Source organism: Rana temporaria, chromosome 3 (assembly GCF_905171775.1).
Source record: "Rana temporaria chromosome 3, aRanTem1.1, whole genome shotgun sequence".
NCBI lineage: Eukaryota > Metazoa > Chordata > Amphibia > Anura > Ranidae > Rana > Rana temporaria.
Window position 1 is genome coordinate 380,175,222 of NC_053491.1, and position 22,987 is coordinate 380,198,208.

Here is a 22,987-nt window from a genome sequence, read left to right on the forward strand (position 1 = left end):
ATTTCATAATGAGATAGTATTCAGTGCATACTAGCTCATTATGTCTTTTGCCTTGCAGGTGTAAAAAAAAATTGCATATGCGGGTTTACAACCGCTTTAAAGAATTAATTATTTGACATTTTAACACATTTGTCATACATTATTTACTGTTTTTATTCATTTATTTTCACATCAATTACTACTCGTAGTAGTATCGTCTTATATATTTTTTTATCACAGCGCAGCTACATTTCTTTTCATTGTTTACTTGGTGTGTATTTCACTTTTTAGTTGCTGCTTTTGTAATTGTACACAATTAGCGCAGTATTTCTTTTTATCTATTATACAGCTCACCCCAGTGTTTTTAAGCAGGACTTTTCTGCCTGGAATCTGATGTTCATACATCAGTACCGTGGGTAAGTACCCTTACTGTGAAACACCACATTGGAAAGGTGTAAATGAGCCCTTAGGGTGGGTTTACTGATAAGTGATAAGAGTGTACCATGTATGCCTAATATGTCGCCTTCATAAGCCTGTGTGACAGGGTGACAACACAGGAGTACAATTGGAAGATGGGGCAGAGCGTTGTCACTCCATAACAGGAAGTGTCTGAACAAGGACCTTCATGGCAGGATCACCAGGTGTTATTTTAATGAAAGCTGTAAAAAAGTATAAATGATTTTTGAAATATTATTAAAATGTAAAACTTATATGAGGTCTTAGTTAATGTTTACGTACACTTAAAAACAAGCATGTCTAGAATTTCTGCTGAACCAATGAAGCTGCAAGCCAATCGTGTCCAAAAGTGATATCAGTTTTGGGTGGGTGCTGTTGAGTTACATAACCCACCGGCTTCATATGATTGACATGTCAAGATAATTAGTGTTTTCACCCCCCCCCCCCCTTAAATTTACGATTTAAAAATACATAATATCTGGTTTTCCGCTGCGGATTCCGAAGCGGCGCGATCTCTGCAGTGTTTCATCCCACTCTACAATACTCTGATCTCGCCTCCCATGTGACAGACTCATCTCAGGGTACACAGGGTATTTAGGCTCAGTTTCCACCCAACTAAAACCCACCATTTCCGAATCAGCACTGAGCAAGAGAACCCCTCATCATGTAATCAGCTGCTTTACTTATTTATGGTAAAATATTCACCAGCCTGCTAAAGGATCACAAGGCACTATTAGAATGCACAAACTGCTTCCCGGTGTTAATTGTATGTGATAATAATCTGTCCTTTCCTTTTACCGCAGCACAGCTGCTAATTCCTCACTTCATCTTACCAGGCTGCAGAGAAGCGGCGTACAAACATCAATCACTACATTAAAAGATGCAAGAGCTCCTTTGCTTCCAGAAAGTTCTGTGCTAAGGTGCAATATGATTGTCAGCTCTTGTGATTCTTTTACATGATCGATCGATCACTGGTTGCTGTGTGTGTGTTGAAGATTTTCTCTGTATGCAGTCAAAATAAAAATACAAGGGTCTAATTGAGGGTTTAGAACTTTAGATACATAGAGAGATACTGTATGATACATAAATACATAGAAAAATATGATAGATAGATAGATACATAGATACATAGATAGATAGATAGATATCAATTGATTTACTACGGTAAAGGCAAATAGTTCAGTTGCTCCAGAGCTTAGTAAATGAGCAGAAGCTCCATTGACTTCCATCATCCAATAATGTGTAAGCAAAAATGCTGTTTTTCTTTCTCCCTTTCATGTATTTGGGTATTTTTTGCAACTGGAATCTCTACCTAATTTACTAAGCTCTAAAGTAACTGCACGTTGCAAAGAGCACAGTCTATTTTCCTTTAGTAAATGAACCCCATAGTGAGATATGATAGATAAATAGATAGATAGATAGATAGATAGATAGATAGATAGATAGATAGATAGATAGATAGATAGAGAGATAGATAGATGTTGATTTACTAAAGGCAAATCGACTGTGCACTTTACAAAGTGAGGTTGCACTCTGCAAGTGCAGTTGCTCCAGAGATTAGTAAATGGGGTAAAACTTCAATTTGCAAAGAATACCCAATCACGTGCACATAAAAATAAAAAAATAAATGCATTTTTGCTTGCACATGACTGAATAATGTACGTCAGCAGAGCTTCTTGCTCATGTACTAAGCTCTGGAGCAGCTGTGCAAAGTGCACAGTCTATTTGCCTTTGGTAAATCAACCGCATAGAGAGATATGATAGCTACATAAAGAGATATGATAGATAAATACATGAGAGATAGGAAAGAAAAATTCATAGAGATACAGTGGAACCTTGGATTATGAGCATAATCCCTTCCAGGAGAATGCTTGTAATCCACAGCACTCACATTTGAAAGCGAGTTTCCCCATAGAAGTCAATGCAAACAAAGATAATTTGTTCCGCATTGACTTCTATAGCATGCAATACCGCATGTGGCCAGAGGTGGCGCCAGAGAGACTCAGAGATACTCGGAGACAGCTATGCTGAACTCGCAAACTCTCGGAAGGCTCGAAAACACTCGGAAACTGAGTATTTCAGAGTGTTTCCGGGTATTTTGGAACAGCTCCGAACTGTTCCGAGTGTCATCAGTGCCCCCTCACCTCTGGCCAAATGCAGTACTGCACCCCTGCAGAGGCTTGAATCATGCTCGTGTTGCGAGGCAACACTCGCAAACCGAGTGAGGATTTAACCTCCCTGGCGGTATGATTATTTCAGATTTTAGGTGCTGAAAGCGGTACCATTATTTTGCAAGGAAATTTGGCGTTTTACATATTTTGGCATTTTACATATTTTGACATAATTTATAATTATAACAAATAATAATATAATTATAATAAAAAATAACTCAAAATCACTGAAATTTGCTCAGTTGCAGAATTGTCGCTGTCATTACTTTTATTTTTTTATGACGAATTTCCAGACAAATCGCTATCGCACAATTTTGCAAGTGATTATAATTTATTATCGCTGTTTTCTAGCTGCTCTAAAATCACTTTTGACATAAAGGGACACTTTTGGTTGCTATGGACAATCTACAGTTTCCAGGCAGAAAGAACAGTTTTTATTATATAAAAGTACATGCAGGGCACTGGGCAGACCACTAGGGACAAGGGGGGTGTGTATTTTTTACATCAGAACTGTATGCATTGTGTTTATTTACTTTTTGGAATTTGGCGCTGTTCTCGGCCCCCGTGCGTCGTAACGTCGCAGGGAACGGAGATCGGCAGCACACAGGGACACTGTGTGAATCGAGCGAGGACCCGCTCGCTCACACAGCGGGATGCATCGCAGGATCCAGGGACAAGGTAAGTAACTTTGTCTGTGACTGCAGCGAGGCGATCCCAAGTCTGGCTCGGGGATACCGCTTTTGGTACAGAAATCTTACCCCGAGCCAGACTCGGGAACAGGGCCGCCATCAGGGGGGTACAGGCAGTACACCTGTAAGGGGCCCGGATGCCCCCAGGGCCCCAGATGGCAACCCCCTTTTTATATTTATTTTTTATAAAAAATATATATTTTTTTATATATTTTTATTTAATTTTTTATTAAAGGGCCAAATTTTTTATTTTTTTTAGAGGTCCGGAGGCCCCCAGGGCCCCAGATGGCAACCCCCCTTTTTTTAATTTATTTTTTATTTAAAAAAATATATATATATTTTTATTTTATTTTTTATTAAAGGGACAATTTTTTATAATTTTTTTTAGAGATCCCCAGGGCCCCCGGATGACAACCCCCCTTTTTCTTACAGAAATAAAATCTTTTTTTTATATATTTATTTCTTTTATTTATATATACATATATATATATATATATATATATATATATATATATATATATATATATATATATATATATATATACATACATACACACACATTATATTATTTATATATTTATTTATTTTATTTATATATATATATATATATATATATATATATATATATATATATATATATATATATATATATATATATATTCACACACATTGTAGTATTATTATTATTATTATTAAAGGGCCCAGAGGTCCCCAGGGCCCCTGATGGCAACCCCCCCCCTATTTTTTTTATAAAAAAATGATTTTTTTTATATTATGTTATTACTTTTTTTTCTTTTTTTATATATATATATATATATATATATATATATATATATATATATATATATATATATATATATATACATATATATATTTTTTTTTTATTAAAGGGCTCAGAGGTCCCCAGGGCCCCATGTGGCAAACCCCCCTTTTTTTTTTATAAATGTTTATTTTTGTTTATATATTTTTTTTTATTAAAGGGCCCAGAGGTCCCCAGGGCCCTGGATGGCAACCCCCCCCCTTTTTTTTTTATAAATGTTTTTTTTTTTTTATATATGTATTTTTTTTTATTAAAGGGCCCAGAGGTTTATTTTATTTTTTTATTAAAGGGCCCCAGAGGTCCTGGATGGCAACCCCCCTTTTTTTGTATATATATATATATATATATATATATATATATATATATATTAAAGGGCCCAGAGGTCCCCAGGGCCCCAGATGGCAACCCCCCCTTTTAAAAAAAAATAAACATATATTTTTTATATGTATTTTTTATTTCTTTTTATTATTTATTAAAGGGCCCCAGGGCCCCGGATGGCTACCCCCCATTTTTTATATATATTTTTCTTTCTTCTTTTTTTTTGTAAAGGGCCCCCCCGCTTCTAAATTCGCGGCAGCCCCCCAGTTCTAATTTTCAGGCGGCAGCACCCCCCCCCCCCCCGGTTCTCTGCTCCAGGGGGCCCATGCCTGAAGCTGTGTAAGGGGCCCCATAATTCCTGATGGCGGCCCTGCTCTGGAATACCGCCAGGGGGGTTGATAAAAAAAAGGTGCTCGTCTTTCAAAACGCTCGTTAACCGCGTTACTCGTAAAACCAAGGTTCCACGGTATATGATAGCTACATAAAGAGATAAGATAGATAAATACATAGAGAGCTATGATAAATACATAGACAGATATAATAGATAGCTACATAGAGAGATATGGTAAATAAATACATAGAGAGATATGAAAGAATGATAGATAGATAGATAGATAGATAGATAGATAGATAGATAGATAGATAGATAGATAGATAGATAGATAGATAGATAGATAGATTTAGTACAGTAACTATATTGTTTTAAGGGTGGTGTATTCTTGTGTTGGTTCCTTTGCCTTACATCCTTACATGCGGCACACTGAGGGTAAAAAGCTATTCGCTTCTCCAGAGCCGCCTTATCAGGTGAGAATTGAATTACAGTATTAGATTTGGATTCCGGGGACAGAAGTTTCAGCACATAGAAGACGTAATCAATGAAATCATTCTGGAACATCTAGAGCGGGTTATTACATCTCGGAGAAAGTCAGCAGCACATGGAAGTTTCAGAAAAAGCCAATGACTCTGGCCGGGGACACAGCCAGGCTGGCGAGCGGGGCGCTGCATTATGGCAGGCCGTCTCCTCTGAACTTTATGTACATTCAGCTAATGATGAGCGTGCTGAAATGTAATGGAAATGCAAGCCTGGAATAAATGAGCGTTTCCAAATTAATATTACATTTAATCTGGCTCCAGGGACGCGGGCTTCCAGCTGACCGCATTCCATTTTTATTCAGCTATTCACCGCATGCAGCTGGAATGCTATTTAAATAGATGTCATAATTTTGATGTGATTGCTGGAAAATGAAGGCTAGGTTTTCCCTGGTTCTGAGAACAATCCTCAGCAGTTTTCAGACAGCGACAGCATACAACATAAGAGTCACAGGCCACATAGAGGCGCACTCTTGTTACATGGATAATCAAAATCTCTAACTAAGGGGGCCCTTAGTGCATATTATGACTTTAGTGCAGCTAGAATGTTTTCTAGATATATTTAGGCCCCCTGAATGATTGAATTTATTGCTTAGAATTTACGGTAATCTTTGGCATGAATTTACATTAATGTCGGTGTCTTGTCGATCTAGTTCCTCTATCGAGATGGTTCCCTGCCTGACTGCGCAGGTGCAGATGAAGCCCACGGAAATCTCCGAACCTCGGGCGGCATCCAGGCTCAGGCCTCGTACACATGACCGAGTTTCTCGGCAAAAACCAGCAAGAAACTTGCTGTTTTTTTTTTTTTTGACGAGGAAACCGGTCGTATGTACACTTTTCAATGAGGAAACTGTCGAGGATCTCGTCGAGCCAAAAAGAGAGCATGTCTTCTTTTTCCTCTACAGCCTAACAAGGAACTCGACGAGCAAAACGATGTGTTTCGCCCGTCGAGTTTCTCGGTCGTGTGTACGAGGCTTCATTCTTTAACATCCCTGTGGAATGGAGGATGTTAAAAAAAAAGCCAGGAGGCCGAGCGAGTGCAGTGAGCCGTCCGAGCGAGGACGTGAGGCCGACTGGCCACTTACCTCAAATTCCACGTCGCCCTGGAGGTTTGGGGATTTCCGTCTGCAAGGATTGCGCCTGCGCAGTCAAGACTGGAACCATATCGATAGGAGGAACCATATCGTCAGATCACCGGCCCATGCAGCTGTTTGTGGTTACCTTCTCTTTATCCTCTGCTGCTTTCTTCACCTAGAAAAAACACACCCGGTATCTCTAGGCGGGTTGGAGATTGTGACATATTCTGCTTCCTCCATCAAGTGACAGCTCTGATGCCTGATAACTGGCCCTTAGGTCCCCAGTGATGGCACTGTCCTCAGCCCTGTATAATCACCATGCCAACAGAGTGCCTAACGATTGTCTTAAGAGTCCATAACTGTTTATAACAGCAAGAAGATAAGACGGTAGCCAACACATTGCCAAAAAAAACCTTCATCAGGGCTTTGGCAAATAGTTCCTATTGGAGCATCTAAATTGTCCTGGGTATAAGCTCTGTCAAGAATAAAGAACAAACCACCTCAATAGATGGCGAAACGCGTTGGCTTCAGTTTATCTTTTTGTTGTTGCTTTGTTATCAGCACTAAATAATTTTGGACCCTTAATATGATCTGTTGGTCTTCTGTTTGTTGATTTCACTTGCATTTCATAATTGTAATGGCCCCCACTTTGAAGGAAACCCTCCTCTTTGTTGTAGATCTTTCTGTTGATGGGAAAAAGTCCCGAGTCCAGAGGCTCACATCCACTTTCTTGGACACAGGTTTTTTTCTCCCTGCTCCCAAAAGAGATTACAAATCAACCCCATACGCTTTTAGAGGAGTTTAGACGCAGCAGAATTTAGAGGCAGTCAAAGCTTCCCTTGAACACAGAAGACTTGCATTCAGGAGAGGAGCTTTTGGGCAAAGAAGTGTTAAATGCGGGAAAACGCATCCAAACGCACCTAAGTGCTAGGCGCATATAGCACTTCAGCGTTTATTCATTTCAATGATCAGAATACATTAACATTCTGACCAATGAAAATAACGAATGCCCAAACACAAATGCTGCTAAACTTGCCTACACTGGTTTGAAAAAAAAAATGCAGCTTAGGTGAGTTTTTAGTGCTGATTTTCTCCTGTAAGGAGAAACTGTTTACAAAAAAACAGTGTGCATGAGGCCTAAGGCCTAGTTCACACCTATGAGTTTTTTTAGTGCATTTTGCAGAAACGCACTACAATCCATTTAACATTGTTTACTATGGGATACGTTCACACCTATATGTTTTTCAGCTGCTTGAGTTTTTGGAAAGGATCAGGGGCTTTTTTTAAACGCAACACAGGGCGTTTTTGGTCCAATAGACTTCAATGGACACACTGCGGAAACTGCCTAACAAACAGAAGCCTCTCCCCTTGAAAAAAAAAAGCTTAAAGGGTTTGTAAAGGATTTTTTTTTTATCTTAACAGCTTCCTTTACCTTAATGCAGTGTTGTTTTCATGTCCTCATTGTTCGTTTTTGCTCTCAAGTTGCTGTAATTCTTCTCTGATCTCCACACTTCCTGGTTGTCTGTTTCCTGATGACCACAGTACTGGGAGCTTTCTCTCTGTGGTCACTAATCAAGGAGGTGTGATTACTGTGTGTCTAAAACCCCTCAGCACCAATCAGTTTCGTTTTCCAAACCATCACAGCCCTGTATTGGCTCTGTACATCACAGAAGCAGGAAACAACATGCAAAAACGAAACTAGAAACTACAGGTACATTATATGATTGATTTTTATCTATTTTTAATCGTTTTTAAAAGGAATCAGTTAACTATTATGTCTCTATACCCTGTAAACAGTCATTTCAGCCCAATTTTTTTTTTATTTACAACTCCTTTAACCCCTTCCATACAGGGCATTTTCACCCCCTTCCTGCCCAGACCAATTTTTAGTTTTCAGCGCTGTTGCACTTTGAATGACAATTGCGTGGTCATGCAACACTGTACCCAAACTAAATCTTTGTTTTTTTCCCACCACAAATAGAGCTTTTGTTTGGTGGTATTTGATCATCTCTGCGGTTTTTATTTTTTGCGCTATAAACAAAAGAAGAGCGACAATTTGTTTTAAAAATCGTATATTGATTGGTTTGCGCAAAAGTTATAGCGTCTACAAAATAGGTGATAGATTTATGGCATTTTTATTTTATTAATTTTTTATAATTTTTTTTCCTAGTATTGGCGGCGATTTGCGATTTGTTACTGTGACCGTGACATTGCGGCGAACAGATCGGACACTTTTGACACATTTTTGGGACCATTCACATTTATACAGCAATTAGTGCTATAAATATGCATTGATTACTGTGTAAATGTGACTGGCAGGGAAGGGGTTAACCACCAGGGGGCGTTGAAGGGGTTAATATGTTCCCTAAGGTGTGTTCTAACTGTAGGGGGGAGGGGACTCTCAAGGGGAGGAGACCGATGTGTGTTCCTCTGTACTGGGAACACACATTGGTCTCCTCACCGCTGACAAGAGGTGGATCTGTGTGTTTACACACACAGATCCATACTCCTGCCGTGATTACCGGCAATCGCGGGCACCCGACGGCAATCGCGGCCGCCAGGCACCCGCGCCGGGTCACGAGCGTTGCCACGGGCGCGCGCGCCCTAGATCGCCGGGAACACAGGACGTCATATGACGTCCCCCCGGATCGGCGAGGGCATCACGAATCCACCCACCGAGCTCCAGACAACAGATCCACCCACAGAATCTGCAGTTTTTCAGTTCTTATAACAGACAGAGGGGGAAACATTTGACAGGTGAGGATACATGCAGGAGGCATCTATATCCTTATAGATCAGCACTATGGCAGTAGTTTAGAAAAGATAAGAGTAGGTTTACATCCACTTTAATACAGCCATTGCATGTAAGAATTGGTAAGCTGCAATATAATAAATGGTTGCTTTTGGGTTTAATACCGCTTTTAGACTGACAGCACTGTGCCATGCAGAAAAACGAAGCCCTCCCTCCCTCTTTAAGTCTGAGTGCTGCTGTGCAGGGGATATAAGGAAGCTAACAAAAGACTGATGTAAGGTACTTATCCTAACTGTATCGAAAACTTATTTGATTATTTTAAAACAGATACATCACTGGATTAAAGAGCAATATTTTAAAATATTTGCCTGGATTTCCGCTTTAAGTTATTACTTGTATTTTTACTGCATTTCTCTGCACAGCAAAACCTGATGCCATTAACAACGCACAGCATACCCCCTCCTCCCCATAAAGTCTGAGATAATGGCGGGTCACCACCTACCAGCTTTGTTTGCATCGAAGAATGACTTAATCTTTCTGACTGCATTAAAGGCAAAAATCAATGAAGTTACAGATATCTCAGCACATCGCGGCAAAGAGAAAGAGATTTAATATCCCAAATGGCATAATCTTTCGAAGAACGTGCCAGCTTCCTCGACATGGCAGCATGGTTTCCAGCTACGAATTAAATTACTTGGACACCTCGCACGGTTTGATAGAGGAAATGGCCACATCTTTGTGACATGAGAGAACCGCTCGGTCTATAAATATCTGTCGTCCTTCCCGCTGAAAGGAGCCGCCACCAATATCTCATCTCAGGCTTCAACTCAGATACAGCAGGATGGCACAGGTGACAAGGCCTCAGAGTCAGGTCCTGACAACGTCAATGTTTCTGTTTAGCTTCTGTTGGGCATTTGTGAATAATTTCCCAAGATCCGACACACAACATTTAGATGTAGATTGTATGCGGCATTGTTAGCTTGAGTTTTTGGTTCCTCTTGCAACAATTTTGGGCCTGATATAGCAATGTGTATTCGTGTACAAGGCTGCCGTTAGAAATCACGGGGCCCTGTAAAGCCTACCTGACAGGGCCCCCCAAATTACTCCATTCTCATTTTGTGGCCCCGTGTCCTCTTACATTCCCTGAGACTGAAAAGTTTTCTTCTTACGCTGGGATCACCATTGAGGTATTTGTATACCGCTATCATATCTCCTCACAAACGTCTCTTCTCCAGGGAGAATAAATTCAGTGCCTGTAGTCGTTTCTCATAATTGAGGTCCTCCAGCCCACTTATTAATTTAGTTTTCCTTCTCTGGACTCTCTCCAGCACATCCCTTCTGAGGATTGGTGACCAGAACTGGACAGAATACTCCAGATGTGGCCAAACCAGAGTTTTATAAAGTGGCAAGATTATCATTTTATCTCTGGAGTAAATCCCCTTTTTATGCATGCTAGTCTGCTGGCTTTGCCTGCTGCAGTGTGACATTGCATGCTATTGCCCAGTCTGTCTTCTACTAGGACGCCCAGATCTTCCCCCAGAGGTTCTCCCCCTAGTGAATATTTTCCGTTTATATTTTTAGCCCCCAAGTGCATCACTTTACATTTTTACACATTAAATCTCATCTGTCATGTAGTTGCCCACCCATTATTTTATTCAGGTCTTTTTATCCATAAAAAAAACCTATGGTCCATGCCTACAGACCTCAGTTTGTAGATTAAGGCCCAGATTCACAAAGACTTACGACGGCGTATCTCCAGATACGCCGTCGTAAGTCTGAATGGCCGCCGTCGTATCTATGCGCCTGATTCATAGAATCAGTTACGCATAGATTTGGCCAAGATACGAGCGGCGTAAGTCTCTTACGCTGTCGTATCTTGGGGTACATATTTACGCTGGCCGCTAGGTGGCGCTTCCGTTGCTTTCCGCGTCGAATATGTAAATGAGCAAGATACGCCGATTCACGAACGTACGTACGCCCATCGCAATTAGTTATGCCGTTTACGTAAGACATACGCCGGCGTAAAGATAAAGTAGGTCTTTAGGTGGCGTAGCCCATGCAAAGTATGGACGTCGGAACAAGCGTATCTTTTTACGTCGTTTACGTAAGTCGTACGTGAATGGGGCTGTGCGTAGGTTACGTTCACGTCACAGGCATTGAGCCGGCGTATCTTTGGGCGTAAATACGACGTGATACTGAGCATGCGCGCGCATGCGCCGTTCGTTCGGCCATGCATCTACATGGGGTCAAGCCTCATTTAAATACAACACGCCCACGACCTGCCTACTTTGAAATACACGCGCTTACGCCGGCCCATTTACGCTACGCTGCCGTAACTTAGGACGCAAGTGCTTTGTGAATACAGCACTTGCCTCTCTAAGTTGTGGCGGCGTAGCGCAAATACTATACGCTACGCCCGCACAATGTAAAGCCGCCCTACGTGAATCTAGGCCTAAGCGTTTATGGGGAACTGTATCAAATGCTTTTTCAAAATCCAGATACACCACAACCCTTTCCCTATCTACATGCTCCTGCCCATGGCTGTGCGAGTCCATAAACACACACAGTGGCCCAGATTCAAGAAGCTATTGCGCCCGCGCAACCATAGGTTGCGCGGCACAATAGCTGTTTTGCTCCCGCGTAGCGAATGCCCCTGATTCAGGAACATCGCTACGCGGACTGCAGCCTAGGATATGACAGGCATAAGCCTCCTTATGCCTTCATATCTCAGGCTGCATTCTTGCGTTGTCCGCTAGGGGGCGCGGCCATTGTGATCGGCGTATAGTATGCAAATTGCATACTACCACCGATTCACAAAAGTTGCGCGGGCCCTGCGCACGCAAGGTACGGAGTTTCCGTACGGCGACTTTAGCGCAAGGTTGCTCCTGCTATAGCAGGGGCAGCCAATGCTAAAGTATAGCCGCCCTTCCCGCTCGTGAAATTTAAATTTCACGTCGTTTACGTAAGTGATTCGTGAATGGCGCTGGACGCCATTCACGTTCACTTAGAAGCAAATGACGTCCTTGCGACGTCATTTGCCGCAATGCACGTCGGGAAAGTTTCCCGACGGAGCATGCGCTGTTCGCTCGGCGCGGGAGCGCGCCTAATTTAAATGATTCCCGCCCACGGCGGGATCATTTACATTAGGCGCCCTTACGCCGGGCTATTTAGCATAGCGCCCGCGCAATTTACGGAGCTACTGCTCCGTGAATCGCGGGCATATCAAAATATTTGCGTGGGCGCAGAGCAAAAATCGTTGCCCTTTGCCCACGCAAATATTGCGCGGATCTACCTGAATCTGGCCCAGTGTCTGTAAGCCACAACCCTGATCCCTCCTCACAAGACTTTGACTGACAGTAGTAGAAGCCTATGGCTTCCACTGTTTTTAGGATTAACCTCCCTGGCGGTCTTCCAGAGACTGACACGGGGTTAGATTTTCCTGCTACTATCGGTAACCCCGAGTCAGTCTCGGCTCGCCTCGCTGAATCCACAGGCACTTTTTACTTACCTTGTCCCTGGATCCAGCGATGCCACCGCGCTGTGTGAGCGAGCGGGACCTCGCTCGATTCACATAGTGCCTCCGTGTGACGCCGATCTCCGTTCCCTGCGACGTTACGACGCACGGGGACGGAGAACGGCGCCAAATTCAAAAACGTAAGCAAACACATTACATACAGTATACTGTAATCTTATAGATTACAGTACTGTATGTAAAAAAAAACACACCCCCCCTGTCCCTAGTGGTCTGTCCTGTGTCCTGCATGTCATTTTATATAATAAAAACCTTTTTTTCTCCCTGCAAACTGTAGATTGTCCATAGCAACCAAAAGTGTCCCTTTATGTCAAAAATAGTTTTAGATCAGCTAAAAAACAGCGATAATAAATTATAATCACTTGCAGAATTGTGCGATAGCGATTTGTGGGGAAATTCGTCATAAAAAAAAATAAATAATGACAGCAACAATTCTGCAACTGAGCAAATTTCAGTGATTTTGATTTGATTACATTATTGAATAATTTTTATTATAATTATATTATTATTTGTTATAATTATTTATAATTATTTATTATATTATAATTTATAATTTTGTTTTTTAAAAAATGTAATACACGGGATGCCTATTAGAATCTTGTTTGGTCAGATTTAAGTGAGTAATTTCTAAAAATTACAGACCTACAATATAAAACGCCAAATTTCCTTGCAAATAATGGTACCGCTTTCAGCATGTTTTTTCTGAAAGAATCATACCGCCAGGGAGGTTAAAGTGGATGTAAACTATTTATTGCAAAATATTTAAAAAAAAATTGGCTGGCACAATATAGGATTTCAGATCATCTGTGCCCAGTCTTGCCACAAAGATTTAATCCATCTATGAGCAATCCTCTTATTTTTTTTCAGTGAGATAAAACATACAAACAGAGAAAACCTTGTCTGTTCTTCCCCCCTGCTGTGGGTGACAGGTGATTTACATATCTCATGCACGAGCCTGAGAAGTCATGTGGTTACTTTTCTGGGTTTTGACTGGATGTTAGTGATCATAGCAGAATTTAGTGTAAGAAATACACAGGAGAAAATGCATGCTGACAAGGGGAGTGTAGAGGTGGGCGGGGAGTCTACTGACATTACGACTCCACCCACCGAGCTCCAGGCAACACATCCACCCACAGAATCTGCAGTTTTTCGTGTCTGATAACAGACAGAGGGGAGACATTTGACAGGTAAGGATACATGCAGGAGGCATGGATATCCTTATAGATAACCAATATGGCAGCATTTTACAAAGGATTAGAGTGGGTTTACATCCACTTTAAGGTAAGTGTTGAAGGATATGTAAAGGCTTGTTTAAAAAACAAAGAAACAAATAAACATGTTATACCTACCACCTCTGTGCAGTTGGTTTTGCACAGAGTGGCCCCGATCCTCCTTTTTCTGGGGTCCCTCAGTGGCGCTCCTGGCTCCTCCTCTTCTTGAGTGTCCCGTTGGAGAGCCGTGCGGGCGTGCTCCCGTGTCCTGCTGCTGCGTCCATTGACTCGGCCTCGACCCCCGGCTCCTACGTCATTCGATTTGATTGAACCAATGCTGTTATCAATCTATTCAATCAGGACCCGAGCCACGGGCTGGAGCTTGTGTGCTCGTCCCCGTCGCTGGAAAGGCCAGGTTTAAATAAGTAAAAGGGGGTTCTGGGGGGCTGATGCATCACATAGAATGCATTAAGGTGAAAAACCTTGAGGGTTTATATTCCCTTTAAGGTATGCGAATGTGGGGGTAGCTAAAACAGGTAGTGGGGAGTTTTTCTACCCTACTGCAGAGAATGCATCATGGTAAAAAACCTTTTGCATTCAGAACCACTTTAAGTTTATACTGTATAAAAGTCTGCCCGATTTGATTGAAACTTTGAACTAACCCATATCATGATGCATTTGTGTATGTAGATTTAACGTGGAACTTTAGTACGAAAAATTATTTCTGCTAGATCACTTCATGCTGGCTCCTTTTGCAGGTATAGCTATGTAAAACATAAGTGGCTTTACTGTTTAAAATCCACTAATACACTGTCTCACGCTACTCTGAACATGCTCAGTTGATCTCTTTTTTTGTAATTGTGCCGAAAATCAGAACCACTAGGGGCCAATCTGCTGGCAGTCTCCAGATTTATTGCTGCTCAGGGGCTCTGGGCTTTAGCAAAATGACAGCCTCCGCCAAGAAGAAACAAGAGCAATACTGGAGGCAATTTACAGCACACACTAATTTTGGTATCATAATTATTAATGTGGAATGTATGTTCCTTGCTAAAGAACATTATTGTTTAGCAAGTTGTTACGTTTACATTTCCTCTTTAAAGGGGTTGTAAAGACAGACGTTTTTTTTATCTTAATGCATTCTATGAAGCCCCACCCCAATACTTACCTGAGCCCATCTCTGTCCAGCGATGTACCAAGAATGTCTTGGCCAAGACAGCCTTAAAATCGCGGTAAAATCGCAGTGTTTTACCGCGATTTTAACGCTCCGCTATAGGCGTATGCAGTGTGAAAGGGGTCTAATGAAGAAACATCAGTGGCTGTCCTAGCTTCATTCAGCAAGAGCCCACAGCGTAGCACTCGCCGCATGTCACTGGAGAGCACATTGAACACATTTTATAAGTGGTCAGAAACTTGTAAATAACTCATGAAAGAATAAAGTTACATTAAAACCAAGCACACCATTGTTTTTCTTGAGAAATTCCCAAAAAGTTTGATGTGTCACATGACCCTCTTCCTATTGAAAAAAACAAAAGTTGGATTCAAAATGGCTGACTTCAAAATGGCCGCCATGGTCACCACCCATCTTGAAAAGTTTCCCCCCTCACATATACTAATGTGCCACAAACAGGAAGTTAATATCACCAACCATTCCCATTTTATTAAGGTGTATCCATATAAATGGCCCACCCTGTATATATACTGTACATATGGGATTCACAAAAAATATAAATTATACTTTCCTAGGTAGATGCAGGATCGTTCCAATGTTGCATTTGTCCCCCGCCTGCTCCTGGCCAAGAACTGAGCAATCAAACACTGCTGATTTCTCAGTGTTTGGTCTTCAGGCTGCAGAGAGCTGGTGGCTGGCAGGCACCGACTCTATGCTTTGCCCCTCCAGTGCTCACTGGAGAACTGGGCTGTGGGGGGGGGGGGCAGGAGTGACTGGCTCAGGCACTCAGTGACTCAGTGACGGTAGAGTCAGCTACAGGCATCTGGGTGGATCCCAACCATATGAAACTGGACTGGCTTTGTGACGTCAGCCGAAAGCAGGCTTTAGCCCTCTGTCGGCTGAAAATGGGTCACAGGAGTGCAGAACAAACTGAAGTCATGTGATCCATAGAAAAAGTACAGCCAAAAAAACTTTAAATATGTTTCTCCTTTAAAGATGCATTACCTTTAAACTTCTGTTATCACTGATAGAAGTTGCTCCATTCCTACCTGAAACTCAGATTCAAGAAGCAAACATATTGCTGAATTTCCTGCAAGAGATGATATTCTAAGTCGAATTTTATGATTCTGTCCCTGGAGATTTGTCTCACCGGTGGCGCTAATAGTATTTTATTACCATAATTTTTTTTGCCAAATCCAATAAATATCCTAATTTTTTTCTTCACTCCAGCCTTGCAACATTTTAGCTCAAAGCCTGCAGAATAAATAGGCAGCAAAACAGGATGAAGTCCACTTATACAAAAACATTTTTCCTTTTTTTTTTGCTGTTCTTTACATACTGACTCCTAAACTGGAATATACCGAAATTTTCTGTGACTAATCAGGTGACGGCTCATGGGAGGCCAGGACTGTGAAGAAGAATCGGCCTGATTATAATGCAGCTTAGTGGCTGCGGCACACAAAATGGAACATAACGTGCTTACTTTTCCAGGAAAAAATGCTGAAAGGTTAGCAGCCTGACAAACGACTTGCGGCTGTTGCTAGTGGCTTACTCGGGCCATTTTAGGGCAACATCAATAAGTAATTAACTAATACAAACTATCATGGATAGAAAGAGCTACATTAGCAAGCCAGGTGCTCCAAACAGTAAAGGGGGACGTGGCACCACCAAAGGCGCTTCCATAAATTATAAAGGAAGCTGAAATATAGCCTGCAAATGGAGAGGAATGTAGATATATATGGCAGCCATCGGCCTCTTTCTGCATAATGGGATTCAATGAAAAAACAAACGATTGCTTGATGTTTACACCACACAACACTCTGCTTTGTAAAGGTCAATCTGACTTGGACAAAAGTGTTGTTACGTTTATACTGGGTAAATTGGTACTTTTAATCACATCTGCCCTAATTGTCTGCTACAGCTATAATTTATGGGAGCAATTCTAGCCTTTTGGCGCTACCCGACGACGCCATCTTGTCATGCAGAAGCAAGCAAGGACATAAATATAGCCGTCGCAGATCATGCAACAGATATGACGCCCTTCAGCAGAAAGAGAAATGTTTAGGGAGCAATAGAATTTGGCAAAAACATTTAGCCCTGGTTCACACTGGGTACGATTTGGAACGATTTGAGATGCGATTTGACATGTCAAATCGCATCTCAAATCGGCGGCAATTGTCGGCAATGGCACTGTCCTAATCAGTGTGACGCCGCATCTGCGATTTCAAAAAGTAGTTCCTGTACTACTTTTTGCGATTTCGGGCCGCGATTTACATTAAATTGCGGCCAAAATCGCGGCAAAATCGCGGTAAAATCGCGCATTTTACCGCGATTTTGAATTCGCAGCAGTGTGAACCTAGGCTCAAAGCTGATCTCCGAACCACTAAAGACAAAATAAAATAAATAAAACTCAGATATACACAGCTCTGTTACAGAGCACAGTCCTGTCTAATGGGGCAAGAGCCCTGATTTTCCTCTAGTTAAAGTGGTTGTAAAGGCTGAAGGGTTATTACATTAATGCAGCCTTAAAAAAAAAAAAAAGTGCGAGAACAGTAATAGCTGCGATCTTCCTGGTCCTGCTCAGATTGCGTGCTGAGTGTCTCCCTCTGGCAGTGTCGAGCGAGCGACCCCTGTGGTCACTATGCAGAGGGGAAGCCACTAGGCACAGGACCTGGAAGACAGCTGCGATTACCGACTACTACAGAGATTGTCAGCTTTCCCAGAGGTCTAGCGGTATGAGATGTTTATAGCTAAATTGGTCTAAGCTCAAACGTATTCAATTTAAATGTCTTTCTCCTGCTCACCACGCAGCGTTCAGTTGTGGGGATTGGCCCAAACACTGCATCCTGGAAGGAGGTCACATGCTCTTACGTGCCCATAAGGACTGGGTATTTATCAAAGGTTCAGACAGAGTAAAGGAAAAGTGGAGGAGTACCAGAAAGGCTTCAGCGAGTGGAGTTTGTTAATTAGGAAAAATCTTTATTGAAACTAATATGGGTATACCCAGGGAGGTTGATCTGCCACTAGTCAGTAATCGATACAGCAATCTGCACATTACTCATTGATAAACACAATGATAACCATAGTAATATTTTAAAGAGTAATCCAAGGCACTGGCATGTTTGAAGCTGGATATTACTGAAGCAACCTTTGGTCGGATGAGGTGGAGACAGTACCGGTACAAGGTAAGGGCAAGGATCTAGAATTGCACCCCCTCCCTCTGTTAATACATGCAATAGAATGCGTGTAACACCCTCCGTCTATTCTATGCCCCTTTGCTTGTCTGCTCCCAGGGCAGCTTTCCCCTCCTGCCCACCCCTTGTCCTGGCCCTGGGTGGAGAGGCAGTGATATCATGCTCTCAACCTTATCCAATCAAAGAACACTTTGGCAAAGCATACTGAAATCTTGGCACCCACCATAACACATCTCGTAAACCAATCATTCAAAGAAGGTATTGTTCCAATCTCCCTCAAGCAAGGAATAATCAAGCCCCTCCTAAAGAAACCTAATCTCGACCCTAAAGACCCAAATCACTGCAGACCGATAACAAGCCTAAACACCATCTCCAAGATTATGGATAAAGCTGTAGTACAACAACTACAACTCCATTTGGACACACACAAACTCTTGGACCCACTTCAATGAGGTTTAGACCCAGGCCATGGCACTGAAACAGCACTTCTCAAAATATGGGATGATGCCCTTGAAGCAGCAGATGATGGAGAATCATTGTCTCCTGGTGCTGCTGGATCTCAGTGCAGCATTCGACACTGTAGACCACAAAACTCTACTCATTCGCCTTAAAGAAGTAGCAGGAGTCACAGACTCAGATTTACCTTGGTTCGCATCCTTCCTAAAAAATCATTCCCAAACAGTAAAACTAGGAGCCTTTCTACTATGAAACTCGCGCAATTTCTTGCGGAGTCCCTCAAGGATCACCCCTGTCACCCGTGCTCTTCAACATCTACCTTCGCACACTCCTCAAAATCATCAATAAACAGGACCTGTGCTACCACTCATACGCTGACGACACTCAACTCTACTTTTGCATCACTGGGAAAAAAGACCAATATAACGGTGTAGAAAAATGCCTCGCATTGATCAATGATTGGATGACTGAGAGCTCCCTCAAACTCAATGGATCCAAGACAGAACTTCTTCTCCTCCACGCAAACCGAAAGACAAATACTGAGACTTCATGGACACCACTTACCATCCTTGGACAGATGATCACCCTAAGCACCAAAGTCAAAAGTCTCGGAATCATCTTTGACTCTGAAATGTCGATGGATGCACAAATAGGATCAGTAGTCAGCGGATCTCACCATTTCCTCTGGCTGCTGCGTAGACTCATCCCCTTCATCCCAAAAGAAGACATAGCAGTAGTAGTTGGAACTATCATCAATTTCCGACTTGACTACGCAAACTCCCTCTATATTGGACTAACCAAATATCAGATTTTGCGTCTACAAGTCGTCCGGAACACAGCAGCCAGACTGGTAACGGGGAAAAAAAACTGGGAATCCATCACCCCTTCAATAAGGACCCTTCATTGGCTAACCATAAAGGATAGGGTCACATTCAAGATCCTCTGTCTTATCCACAAGTGCACACAAGGAAACGCTCCTCAATACTTGTGCGAGAAAAAAAAGCATTACACCCCGAAACGCATTCTCAGATCAACCAACCAAAACCTCCTCCACATCCCGCAATCCCGCTACAAATCAAACGGAGAACGAACATTCGCAGTCCAAGGACCACGGCTATGGAACGCTCTACCCACAAACATCTGCATGGAAGAAAACCATCGGGCCTTCAGGAAAAAACTTAAGACTCATCTCTTCTTAAGGATAAGGACAACACTGGATGGAAATAAGTGCCTTAAGGCGATTCAGTTCGCATTTGTAGCGCTATACAAGTTATTCACTCTCAGGCCTCGTACACACGACCATTTTCCTCGACAGAATCAATCAAGAAACTTGGTGGCAGAGCTTTGTTGTAGAGGAAAACGGTCGTGTGTATGTTTTTCGTTGAGAAAACTGTCGTGGAACTCGACGAGAAAAAAAGAGAACAAGTTCTCTTTTTCCTCGTCGGGAGTCTCAATTTCCTTGTCGTGTTTCCCGTCGGGCTGGTTTACGACGAGGAACACGTTCGTGTGTATGCTTAGAAACCCACGCATGCTCAGAATAAAGTATGAGACGGGAGCGCACCTTCAGTAAAAGTAGCTTTTGTAATGAAGATAGCACATTCGTCACGCTGTAACAGACTGAAAAGCGCGAATCGTTAGTGGAATCGAACTTCCCCTTTATAGTGCCGTCTTACGTGTTGAACGTCACCGCGTTTGAGAACGACGACATTTTGTCTTGACAGTGTGTATGCAAAGAAAGCTTGACAAGATTCTCGACAAGCCCGAGGCCTCGTACACACGACCGAGTTTCTCGGCAAAAACCAGCAAGAAACTTGCTGGGAGATATTTTTCTGCCGAGGAAACTGGTTGTGTGTACATTTTCGTCAAAGGAAACTGTCGAGAAACTCGACGAGCCAAAAAGAAAGCATGTTCTCTATTTCCTTGACTGGAATGGAGAAAATTGGCTTGTCGAGTTTCTCGACGGCTTCACAAGGAACTCGACGAGCAAAACAATGTGTTTTGCCCGTCGAGTTTCTCGGTCGTGTGTACGATGCCTCACAAGAACCTCATTGAGGAAAACGATGTTTCTTTTATGATGAGATTCTCGGTCGCGTGTACGAGGACTCACTCACTCACTCTGTTCACTCACTCTGAATGGTGCCCATGCTGAGCAGCTGACCTCCTGTATTCAGAATGCATCAGGCCAGTTTCTCATCATGGGACCTGGAAGCAAGTGCAGATTACTTGTGCAGCAGTTTTAATTTCAGTGATTTCCACCTTCCAGTGGCATCAGAAAGCTAGACCAATGTAACTATGTATAACATATCGATACCTGGAATTTTTCTGCATGTCACATCATAATATAAAGCTCTGTCAGGCATACCTGTGTTGTATCCTCTACCAAGAGCTGGCCATGGCCGATGGTTCTTCCACAGATTCCCCAAGTACCAGTCACTCTGATTCTCCACCAGGCCAAGAACCTGTTGTCCTGAAAACAAACAAAAGGAGGCGTTACTAAGTCATCTGTATGGACTAATAGAATGTTTGCTCTAATATAGATATAGTATATAAGCTATCTGTCTGTTTGGGTTAGAAAGGAATCCTTGATCCCTGGACACAGGGCATGGGACGCAGAACAAGGTTAGCATTGAAGAGCACCTAGAGAACAACTTTATATATGAAAAGTATTTTAGCCATTCTTTTATTTTAAACTGATCCTGGAAGGACTGTTAATATGCACTTATGTTAACAAAAAGGTATCTATTACCACTGAGCACTACAACTGAAAATGCCTCTATATTCCTTTCCAGATGGAAGAAACCATCTTTGTTCAGGTACCATCAACACTACATCCTGGCCTAGGTCAACAAGGCCCAGGCCTAGGGCAGCACTTTGCAGGGGGGCAGCGCAGAAAGTGTCCCCGCCGGCTTGCGCTACACTGTTAAGAAAATTAGTCTAGCGCCCCCATAAAGTGGCCGCACTGCTTCCAGTATACATGCGGTTGGCATTCCGCAATTGTGGGGGGGGGGGGGGGGCGCTTCTAATTATGACTGTCCTGTCATCCTGAACCCAAACCTTCCTCACTGTTCTATATGTTTTCTGCTGCACCATTGTTATATCTTCTTAGTCCTCTCCATAAAATTATCAGAAATTTGTGCTTAAAGTAGAACCATAGGCAACACTTTTTTTTCATTTTGGATAGAGTAAGGGAGGGTTATAGCCCCTGTCAGTTTATTTTTTACCATCTCTGTCCTGTTGCAGAGATTTCCCTTCACTTCCTGCCCCATAGCCAAACAGGAAGTGAGAGGAAATCCATTGCCCCCTCAGGCCCTCAAAACTAGTGTTCCCACTCGAACATTTGAGGGCGGGTCTTAAACAGCAAGGGGTGTGGCCTTGACAGGAAGGGGTGGGTCATATTTAAATTAGGGGTGTGCACGAGTTTAGTCAGGCCTAGGGCAGCACAAAACCTAAATACACTACTGGGTACCATCCAGGTTCACCATCTACTTCTTGGATTGAGATCCCAGTTCAGAGATTACATAGACAAAGCAAATCCTAGTTTCTCTGCAATTCTTGAATATGTTTACACTATTCTGACACAAACCACCCCTGTGGTCACAACATTGCAGGCTGATCACTGAAGGATGGGAGACTGAAGAAGTGATTCCTCCTGCCTGCATCTGGGGCAAAGTCGTTTGATTTGAGCTTAGGAACTGCTTTTGTATGATAAATGGTGGCACATTTTTTGAAAAATTCGATTGTACTATATCATGTGATATGTCAGGAATGTATTCATGCAGGTTACTGAAAGGTCCACTATGTGTGTTTAAAAACACAGCATGGTCTCATCCAAAATAGACATCACTGCGATAATTTTTTGGTTAAGTTGGCAACATCTAATGTCCGGGTCTTTAGCCACAACCCCTCTCTTCTGCAGTATGTCGGACACAGGCTCCCTTTATGTAGATGGAGAATGGCCAGCTAATCCCTTTATGAGCTCCTTGTCACAGTCAGCCCAGTAAACAAGTTTATTTTGTTTAAACACTGCCTGCGTTCCGTCTGTCCAAGGCCATTACATTAACAAGGAGCGATGGTACCCAGCATGCTCTGCAAAGTGCTCAGTGGCATCAATTCCCAGAATTGTTGGGCCATGTTATTCTCATCTCCGTTACCTGTCGTCCTTAATGCTGTCCTGTTTGTTTGACTTTGTCTGCAACCTTTACCGTTTCGTCCTGTTGTGCCTTTCTAAATGAAGCTTGGTTCTAATCCAGTATCTACCTTGGGAACCTATCATTGAGAATTCGGGTCTTGTTTTC

General features: G+C 42.4%; 1 protein-coding gene across 1 annotated transcript in view; it reads right to left on the minus strand.

The window, feature by feature from the left end:
• The window catches only part of LARGE1 (LARGE xylosyl- and glucuronyltransferase 1), a 611,138-nt gene that overhangs the window by 92,583 nt on the left and 495,568 nt on the right, over positions 1–22,987 (minus strand). The window contains exon 7 of the mRNA XM_040345658.1: positions 21,055–21,159. Coding sequence (XP_040201592.1) covers positions 21,055–21,159 — 105 coding nt within the window. The remainder of the gene's footprint in view (positions 1–21,054; positions 21,160–22,987) is intronic.